The sequence below is a fragment of the Urocampus carinirostris genome, chromosome 18 (genome assembly GCF_059441175.1).
Source record: "Urocampus carinirostris isolate Australia breed hairy pipefish chromosome 18, RoL_Ucar_1.0, whole genome shotgun sequence".
NCBI lineage: Eukaryota > Metazoa > Chordata > Actinopteri > Syngnathiformes > Syngnathidae > Urocampus > Urocampus carinirostris.
In genome coordinates this window covers 13,101,562-13,112,123 of record NC_142366.1, presented here as the reverse complement: position 1 = coordinate 13,112,123, position 10,562 = coordinate 13,101,562, and the positions used below count along the sequence as shown (strand labels likewise).

The 10,562-nt window shown below is 41.9% G+C and overlaps 1 protein-coding gene across 5 annotated transcripts in view; it reads right to left on the bottom strand.

The window, feature by feature from the left end:
• Nucleotides 1-1,336: 1,336 nt before the first annotated feature.
• LOC148348393 (sickle tail protein homolog) overlaps nucleotides 1,337-10,562 on the bottom strand; it is a 163,363-nt gene continuing 154,137 nt past the window's right edge. For all 5 annotated transcript variants that reach the window (XM_088322632.1, XM_088322631.1, XM_088322634.1 and 2 more), the window contains 6 exons: nucleotides 10,137-10,283; nucleotides 9,816-9,917; nucleotides 8,529-8,609; nucleotides 6,804-8,429; nucleotides 6,226-6,357; nucleotides 1,337-4,281 (listed from right to left, as the gene is read on the bottom strand). In XM_088322632.1, coding sequence (XP_088178758.1) covers nucleotides 3,829-4,281; nucleotides 6,226-6,357; nucleotides 6,804-8,429; nucleotides 8,529-8,609; nucleotides 9,816-9,917; nucleotides 10,137-10,283 — 2,541 coding nt within the window. In that variant the 3' untranslated portion in view covers nucleotides 1,337-3,828. The remainder of the gene's footprint in view (nucleotides 4,282-6,225; nucleotides 6,358-6,803; nucleotides 8,430-8,528; nucleotides 8,610-9,815; nucleotides 9,918-10,136; nucleotides 10,284-10,562) is intronic.

Below are 10,562 nucleotides of genomic sequence, written 5' to 3'. Positions count from 1 at the left end.
CTTTATTTTGCAGGAAATGGGCCAGTCGTGCACGTTAACCCAAACGGCAGTGATTCGGCGATCGTTGGGCGGAAGACGTAAGGAAGCTGTCTGGCGTGGAACGACAGAAAGTCAGAAGCTGACGAGATCGATACCAATAACACGAGCAGATAACGGACAGATGGGGTCGATACCGGACAGAACGGGACAGACACGATAGATATCAGGCACTGGAGACTGGAGTCCGATAACAAGCAGGAAGAGATAGACGGGAACGCTACCAGACACTGGAGATCGATATCAAACAGAACAAAATAGCCGGGAACGAAACTGGAGAACGATATTAAACAGGATAAAATAGAAGGAAATGATCCTGGGCAGGAAACACAAGCAGGAAAGCGGACAGAGTCTTGCGGGTGCAGAGGTTCGTTGACGGACTGACAAAGGGTGAGCGAGAGCACTGAGCTTAAATAGGAGAGAAGCCAATCAGTCAACGAGCCGCAGCTGGCGCCAATCGGGCGGGGCCAATTGGGCGCCATGGGCAACCGTGACAGACATTTTAAATACCGTAAATTCCGGACAATAAGGCGCACCCTATTATAAGCCGCACCCACCGCATTTCGGGAGGAAAACCGACCTAGTACATTCACAAGCCGCACTAGTACATTCATAAGCCGCACCAGTATAATAGCCGCATGCGCCCACATTAAACAATGGATGATTTTGAATGAACTATTCTATTGACCGGGGGGATTTTGTGCAAGTTTATTGATATATATTCTTTATCAATTGTGTATACGTCCTCATCTTCCTCTCTATAACTGTCGCTATAAAAGGCGTCTCCTCGCCATCTGAAAGAACCTTTGTCACATAGACAGTTTTTGCATAATCTAAGGAGTTGAAGTCTCCCTCGTCATAAGCGGCCGTTAGAAAAATTACATAAATTGGCCGCTTCACCGGATAAGCCGCAGGGCTGAACATTTGGGGAAAAAGTAGCGGCTTATAGTCCGGAATTTACGGTAAGTATGTTTTCAAGTGGAATCCCGGCGTTTTAGCACCAATACTGACAGTAAAATTAATAATTATTCTTAACTGTAAATACTTTTCTACACCTGGACAAAAGCTCAATGAAACATGGAAAAAAACATTCTAAATATACAAATATGATTATATGAATGTTGGTAATGTTTTTTTAATTTTGATACATCTTAACATGATCCTCAATCGTGTTTTAAAATAATTAGCTTTCATGATTAAATAGAAGACAAAATACCATCTTCTTAACCTGTAATATCTCGATTAAGGACAAAACACTATTCATTTTGCATACTTATAATAATCAAACACACACACTCACTTGTTTTAATATTTTTTTATTAAAAAAAACAAACGGGAACTCACATTCCAACAGGAGTGTTTAAACCTCTTTTCCCAATTCTAATTGCCGAAAACCAAATATAACGCTCAACCCGGTACAGACATGATGCTTGTGTAAAATCTTTTTGAGGCTCTTTTAAGTAACAAGTTGCCCATTTTTTCCAAACAGTATCTGAATTCTGCTGCTACTCAACATGGCGATATGACTTAAAGCTGAAAATATATACAAGGTCCATATGTGCAAAAAACTTTATTTTTACACCTCTCTCTTGAAAGATCTGACAGATAGGCATGCACACGAGGAATAAACTTTGGCTCGTTGACAAAAAGACGTTTTGTCTCAACCAAGAGAGGCGTTTACAGTTTTGTGAAATCATGTAACAATTCTTTTGTTATCTCGTTTACATGACAGCTCGGACAACTTTGGCAGCTAGGCACACTTATGTCTTTAGTTGCTTCTTTTTGTATCCACATCAAAAATGACGGCAGTTGAGACGAAGTAACTTATTTTTTTTTTTTTTACGAGAAAATACTCGATCTGTATACAAGGCATTACAAGGGCGAATACACATCAACAGATTAAATAGACTACGCTTTTTCAAAAGCTCTGGTACGAAAAATAAAACACTCTGTACACCCGTCTGTTGAATATAAAGTACGTTTGATTCCCACATCACACTTTCCGAATCTTTTTTGTTTTGTTTTTAACCCTCGTCTGCGCAAATAAAATTGGCGGAGGCAGAAAAAGACAAGGCCAACCTAGCACTGTTGTTTTGGAACTGGAAGAGAAGTGTCAATCATTTGTTTTTTAATACCCAGAAAAGTGCTTCATTTAAATATAAGTTCAATGTAATATGACAGCAATGTATTCCCTGCAGTCTCTTTGATGTTTTATTGCATTTTTTAAGACTGTCTTGTAAACTGTTTTATATATGTATTTGTATACATACATCATATATATAATTTATGTCTCAAGTAAAAATACTCACATTTTAGGTATTTATAACTATATTTTATTTAGAGTAGTATACCTTTGTTTTTAACATATTTCTCCAGTAAAAAAATTGTCCTATTTAAAAAAAAAAATCTTTAGTTCAAAATAAAAATCATACACAATATGTAAATATTTACATCATATGCTAAATCTTTTTTCTATTTTTCATTTTACCATTCATGAATAAAAAATACTTAAAATTAGTAAAATTGTTTGCAGTGTAGAAATGCTGTGAAAACAAAACAAAATGGACTGCAAGGAACCCATTTATATACCACGTAAAAAAGACGTTAATGTCCTTGAATGCAATTACTTTTTTTGGTAACTAGTTCTGTAACGTGTTATTCATGAAATTTTCTAACTATCGTTACTCCGCTAGTTTTAAAAAGCAGACCGTGAATTACAGCGTCTTATATTTTTTGAAAGTTCTACCTTAGCTCACCTAATAATATACAGCCCCCAATCCGCCAGCAACACAACGCTGTATATGTTTACTGAAGAGAGTATGCAGGTTTGTATGTACCTACAAAATACAACTGAAAACACAGTGGTGCCTTTCCAAGCACAAAGTACGAGAAAGCCTAATTTCTCCCTAATGATTTTCTAAAATTCCCCCTAACCGTACATACTCACAACCAAGCCGTAATTCCAATTATGAAATAAAATAATGTAATGAGGGGGCCCGTTTGGATGCAAATATTTGGTTGTGTGTCACCAGATGTGAATGATAGGCAGTGTTTACGGAGGTGGCTTATAGGAACAATAAAACCAATCGGGGCAAACGAGAGAACAGAATTTAGGGTAAGAGTGCTGAATTTGGTAATTTTTATTTGTAAAACTATTTTTGCAATACACCATACCTGGTGAAAAAAAGAAAATGTGTTGGACATTACCCAGAAATGGAGAGGGAAATTTTTGAGTGGTTTGAAGACAAGACCACATGGATATGGAGTGTCTCAAATAACAGTTTGTTTGCAAGCTTTTACGATTGCACAAGCCAAGAAATATTAAGGGTTTTCCACTTCAACAAGTTGGTGTATACGTTTTCTTCTATTTATTTTATTATGTGGCTATTTTTAAGAATTTTTTGGGGGGTCGTTTACGATGTGAGTATACGGTAATTTGTCACTAGTTACTCAGAGTAACGCGGTACTTTTGGGTGTCAGTATTCTTGGTAATGCAATTACTTTTTAAAAGAAGTAACTAGGAACTAAGTATTTTTTCCAGTAACGCGCCCAACACTCAACATCAGCCCATTTTACAGCTCTAAGGCGGTTATTTTTCTGGTCTCAGCTCCAAAGTGGCTTGATAGACAGCACAAGAGCCCCTAAAACCTGTGAATGAAAATCCAGTAAAAGCAAGCATTAGCACCTGCAGTCTCTGCCCCCGAAATCATCAACAAGCGCAATGCAGTTTTGTTGCTGCTACACAAGAGGAGCTAGCAAGGGTTGTGCAGAGCGGGTTGGCTACAGTGGGGGCTATTCCTTAGCCGCCGAGGCTGTCGGGATGCAGGATTTGCTGCCGCCTCCGCCGTTGTGGGCCCTGTAGCTGGTGAAGCTGGGGGTGTGTATGGTACGGATGCTCTTCCCGCCCGGACCCAGAGGCGACAGAGGGGAGGGAGAGGCAGAAGAAGAGGAGGAAGAAGAGGAAGAGGAGTGCGTTCGACCATTGGGGGTCTGCGAGGAGAAGGAAAGAGCTTTAGCCGGGGGCTTGAGCGAGCCGTTGCAAAGGGAGGGGATGTGCGAGGGGTGAGCAGAGCGAGCGCTGTGAGATGGGTGTAGGGGGGACTTTGAGGAGGATGGGTTAGCGGGATTATTGACTTCTGAGCTAGTTTTAGTAGCGCTAGGGTAAAAAGCGGGGATTTTAGAGACGGGTATAGCGGGGGAAGTTGTTTTATGATCCCCTCCCACTCTTTTAGTACTTCCGTTAGCCTGTGAACACAGATGCCAAAACACACACTGATTGTCAAAAGGAAATTTGAATAAAAAGCAAACTATACACATACAAAAGTATACAAACAAGGTGATGATGCAGGCACAACAATACAACACGATACAGTCTGTCTACTGGGATTACATAACGGAAGAGACAGCAGGGGGCGGGAATAATCCATTTTTAGGACGTCTTGAAAACTAGGCAATTGTACCACGTAGGCGAGCAACAATATTTCTCTGCGAAAAAAAAAAAAACTTAGAGGGCATTTGGTGAACTACCTACATTACTACTTGATTTATCAAGTGAGGTTTTCAAAATTTGAAACCAGGGGTCTCACTCGTTTTTCTTGGGGGCTGCCAGAGCTTGGGTCTCGATAAGGTTGGGCCAGATCAGGGTTTTCCACAATAAAATTCTTGATTAAAAAAATAGCACTATTCACAAATATATTTTAAAATATTTTTCAATACAAAATAAGTTCTAAACTTTTTTTTAAATATTACAAATTAATATGAATATAATTCCATCGAAATACTTTATACTAATTCAAATTTTAATGTACTGTATGTCTTTATCCTTTAGTTTTCTGATCACAAACGGTTTTGCACAATAATGTATTGTAAGATTTTACTTTTGTGTCGTATGAAATAGCAAAGACAGCCAAATTGTGTTTTGTGTTCGTAACAATATTGTTATCACAAGTTTTAAGAGTGTCTACCATTAAAACAATAACATTTTAATTGGAAAGATTATTTTACTAAACTTTCCTTAAAGTAATTTTTTCAAGGCGTTTGAAAAGATCTTTGACGTCTAGAGCCGTCAGTGGCAGTGAATGGGTTAAGAAAGTAGTATTTATTGCTTATCAGGTATTTTGACTGTTGTAATATCTTTGTATAATGAAGGACAATTAACATTAAGTCTACTTTTGCTTAGAAAAGATCAAGTTCAATTTAGATTGTTACATTATTTAAAATCATTTTGGGGCATGAATTTACTTGTTAGGGTTTCACAATATTGTAAACAGTCACTGTAGATTGCTGTGTGGTTGAATGAGTTGCAATTAGTGTTGAATCTTTATCAAGGCTAGGATACTTTCAAATGAAAAGAGAAACATTTTCAAACTAAATTACGTGGTCCAATTGTCTTAAGATCAACGTCAATTACATCCTGCCACTAAATCAGAGGTAGATAAGCCTGGTCCTCAAGACCCTGCCAAGTATACCGTTCATTGATTCAGTGTGAATAAACAAGCAGGACTGTGAATTTTGAGGACCAGGGTTCGCTAACCCCTGCAACAAAAATGTTTTGAACCCACCCCATACTGCATCAAGACCAGGAAAACAGGATGCAACTTAGGTTAGACCAGAAGGAACATCTTTTCAGCCTCTGTTGTTAGTCCAAGTGTTAGGTCTTCTGAAGAGGCTGATTCGTGGAAGGTTTTTAAGAAAGTTACGACGGTAAGTGTCGGCGGGGGAAGAGAAGTAAAGGCAGGCAGGCTTGGAAGGGGGCCTGGAACAAATCTGCCAGGGCTGACGGTGAGAAGATCATGACACATGAGTCGAGTTTTTTTTTTTTTTTTTTACAGTAGAGAAAACAAGTTTCATCGAGGTTAAGAAGTGGTCAAAGCAGCCGTTTTGGGTTTGAAAAGGGTGCGGGAAGGGGGTAATCAATGGAGGGGAGGCAGGGGTTTGGCAACACTGTCTAGGAACTCAGCTGTGCCGGCTACAATTTTGCAGACGCGCGCAGTTTTTTCTTTGTCTGCCGGTCGTTCCGGTTTTGAAATGGAGCCACCAATACAGTGAAAACCACGAGCAGTGTGGACATGCAGAAGCATACAGTACAGTGATGTTATGGGGTAACAGTCAAGAGTCGATCATGCCTTCCTGCAAGATCACAACCATCGTCTTCAAATATGCAAGGGTACCGCCCTACAGTAAAACTACCTGTCGGAACTGCCTTTGAGCGTCCTGCAGTTTTTGCTGTTTTCCGGCTTTGTCATTGGTGGCCGGAGACTGCTTGGACTTGGTGGACAAGGGGACGGGCATCCGACTAGTTGGGGAAGCGACACTGGTATTCTGCAGGGGGACCCAAACGAAACAAATATAACAAAAGAAGGAGAAGGAACAACACAACACATAAAAAAGAGTGAGAAAACGAGGCAGTTATGGTAGAAAATTGAAAAATAAAAACGCGTGAGACCATGCACCCACGTCCAACCTTGAACTCTGGACATGCGACCAGGACAACATTGATATTAATTGTCACCGAGGTGTCAATGATTACGGATTGCTGAAAACTTTCAATTGGGTGAAGAGGTTAGGTGGGAAGGCAGGGACCCAACGAAACGCCACCTCAAATCATGTCGACATGATTTTAGTTTTTGTTCAGAGAAAGCCGAGGTGGAGTTTTCCCACATTTCCAAGGACCTGCAAAGTGGATTAATGGATTTGTCAACTGAGAGTGGAAGGTTTGAAAGAGAAAGACCCGAAGCCTTGCGTAGCGGCGAGAGCTAGAGAGTGACCTGATGGATTGCGTTGGGGACACTGAGGGTACTGGTGGTGTTGGTGCTAGAAGTTGTGGCGGGGAGGACTACGGGGCGTGGAAGGAGTAAAGGTTTGGTCTTCTTTTGGAAGGAGCCTTTGGCAGTGAGCTTAAGCGCTGAGGCCTTGGAGGTCGGAAGAGAGGCTGACCTTCTCAGTCCGGCCCCTTCGGACAGGTCCTCATTCTCTCGTTTTTTCACCTCTGCGTAAACCGGCTCGTCGGGTGAGACAGGTCCGATCTCGTTGATTGTGGTCTCTAGCTGCTTGATGGTCTGTTCTAAGCTGTCCAGTGTCTTGTACGTGTTCTTACGAATCTCATTGGTCCTGCAGACTGAGTCTGAGTTGTGCCTCTTCAGCGGGATTGGACTCGGTGACTTAAGGGCATCTGAAGGAGGTTTTGAGCGTGAGATCTCAAACCTCTTGGCTTCTTTGTGCTGCTTGACAGTTCCGTCAGACTCCTCCTCATCCTCGTACACAACGACCTGCAGCGTCTTTTTCCCCGACTTGGTGCCAGCACGGATGGCTTGGGTGAGCGCCGCCAACTGTTTCTTGGGGAATTTGAACTTAAACTTCTTCTTGCCATCCTGTTTGACATCAACATTGGACACACCGGCATCAGTTGTTTCGGATATCAATGATGATGACGATGAGGACAGGCTCGCTTGAGAAGCCACTTTTTCTCCGTCAGGCACCTCAGCCGCTTTTGCTTGCAGCCAACAGCTCCTATCTGTGTCAGACTCCTCGCTCTCCTCGTCAATGCGCTCTGCTGCCAACATCCGATCGAGCTCTTCCTCGCACTCAAAAATGGTGGAAAGGCGTTTGTAGGCCGCCCGGATGTCTATGGGCTCGTCGAAAATAATTATCACAGGCTTCTTGTCGAAGCTGTTATCCAGGGGCATGTCAGGATCTGCTGTATTGTTCCCTCCTCCAACTGTCACAGTCTGGACGCTTCCTTTCTTGGCATTGACCAATTCCCTGTACTCCCCACAGGAAAGGGCTTGCACCTTAGTGTTGGTGATCATGAAGGCAATGTTCTCTGGGGGAGGAGGAGCTTCCTCTCCTGGTAAATCTGGACTAAGACTTGCCCCTTCATTATCCTCCTCATTGTTAGATTCAGGTGCTTCGTGCCCTTCACTTGAGGATCTTCTCGGTAGGGCTTGGGGTGCACCAGAACTTTTTGAGCCTTCCCTGGCCACCGCAATTGCCATTGCCTCTGGTTTTGTATTCTTGGAAGAAGAAAGAGACTCGAGGAGGACTTGACTCTTCTTCTCAGAGTTGATCCTTTTGAGTTTCTTCCCTTTCTCCAATTCAACACTGGTCTTCAAGGACTCGGAGCGTTTTAGGGGCTTTCTGGGTAGTTTGAACGCAGCCAGTCCTGCAGGTTTTGGCGAAATAGGCGGCGGTGACTTTGGTGGTGGGGACTTAGGAGCTACTAATTTTGGTGGTCGCTCCTTCTGCGGCTGTGGCCAGCCTGGAGAAGTGTCATTAGCAGTGACAATTGACACCTGTGATGGAGGCTGGGCAGGTTCCCGATGTCCGAGGGATTCCTCCGTTACGGGATGGGGCGGATGCTCCTTTGGAATCTTTCCGGTCACGTAGTATATAACCTGTAAGGTTTGCATTATTTGTTTAAAATTTTAAAATGAAGAAATGCTCATTGAAAGGACAATTCCAGATGGTACTGCCATAAATGACAGGGTACCTACCCCTTGGCTCTGCCGGGCAGTAGTGTTTCCGTTTTCATCTGTGTCTGGATCTTTTTCATCCCGTTTTGTCTCTGAGCTCTGCTATGACAGTTCAGGAAATTGGATCACTTTGTTTCCACTTTGTGAAATTAAAGAACCGACCAAATTAAGAATTAATCTTGAGAGCTATCTTTCTTTATCAGATTTGTAAGTTAAGTTTTGACACGGGTTAACTTCAGTTTAAGCTTTAAAGATAATAGTACTTAAGTTAAAAGTGAGTTAAGAACATTAAAATTGCTAACTCTAGTTAAAGCTTCAATTTCAAGGTCCCTCGACTTGACTTTGACCATCGACGAACTAAAGGGTTCAAACGGCTTTGAGTTAACTTAAAAGTTAAAACAACTAGACTTAAGAGCTCTAAAACCACTAACTCAAATTCAAGCTTTCATTTCAAGCTGCTTCAACTTGACTTTGGCTATCGACATACTAAAGCTTTCAAGCTTCTTTGAGTTATCTTGAGTTAAAGCGTTAAAAGTAGTACCACTTAAGAGTGAGTTAAAAGCTTTAAAACCTCTAACTCAAGTTAAAGCTTCAACTTTTAGGTGCTTCTACTTATCTTCGGCCATCGACAAACTAAGGCTTTTAAGGGGATTAAGGCTTATAGATTTAAAGGTAATACCACTTAATTTAAGAGTGAGTTAAAGCTTTAATTTTAAGATAGTTTGACTTGACTTTAAAGCGATATAGAGTTCAAGCTTATTTTTTCTCCAAATGTATCAATATTCAGAGCTTAAGCTAGAGCCTATCGGTGCAGATAAGTTTGCGGTTAGCCATTACCTTGTCAACATTTTAAAAGCACACATAGTACATTTTTTGGCTGACACAAATCAAATTGAAATTGTAAGGCCGGGAAAAGATAAGCGGAAAAATCAAAGTAGCGTTAGAGAAGCATGCACATTGGGCATCCTGAACCAAGTCTGCAATAACAGGTTTTTGTCTGTATTGTATATTTTGTCTTAAATTAAAGAAAATCAAAAAAAAAATAGCTCATTGAGGAACAAAGGGCAATATGTTTTTATTTGTTTTGGATAAGCAACATTTAAAGAATTGTCCTTGTTGGCTTCCAGAGGCTTCTTTTCATGCAGACTTAATCCTGAGATTGATTCAAACAGCAGAATCCACAGAAGGAAGGTGGAGGAGGAGGAGGCCACAGGAGGCTGGCAGGTTAAAAGCGTCGGTCAAGCCCAAGCGAGTGTTACAAGGGGGCAGGCAGCAAGCTGGCGACGAAGCAGGAGGATTGTTTTATACCTTCTTCTCCGCTCTCAGCTCCCTAATCTGAGCTTCCACATGAGTGGGGGAACCCGCCGTGTTTGGCGGCTTCACTTCACGATTTGTGCACATCTGGAAAACCTGGTGCGGAAAATGTTGCAAGGACAAGGAAATTGAGGAAGAAATTGGTAATCAGCTGCCAGCACCCACGGCATTGCCGCTTCAGAGATGGGGAAGGGAGGCAACCCAACACCGACAGTGTGAAAATCAGACACCCGAGTCAAATCAAACAAGACAGGACAGGAGTGTGGGGGTTTGTGTTTGTGTAAAAGTTGGGTTTGCGTGATGAATGTGACCTACCTGAAGTTCTGCCATGATTCTGTCGCTATCATCTTCTTCCTCCCTGGTAACAATAGGAGGGGGGGTGGGGGGCTTCTTGGGTTCTGGTGGAGCGGTTTTGTTGGGCTTGATTTGTGCGGCAGGAAGGAGTCCGTCCTCTTCACTTTCCTGTGAAATAAGGAGCAATTATTTTTTGAGCATTGGGGTGTTTGTGAAAAGCTATATAACAGTCTCTTGCTGTGACATCTGGATTTGGACCTGTTTTTACTGCCACTTCTCACAAATTTAAACATTACAGACTTGAAGTGCATAGACCAAGGGTGTAAACTCATTTTAGCCCAAGGGCCCACGTGGTAGAAAAACATTCTCACCAAGGCCATTTAATTAAAAGTGACATCAGGCCCTCTTTGGACAGCCATTACGTTGACGTGGCCTTTGGTGAAAATG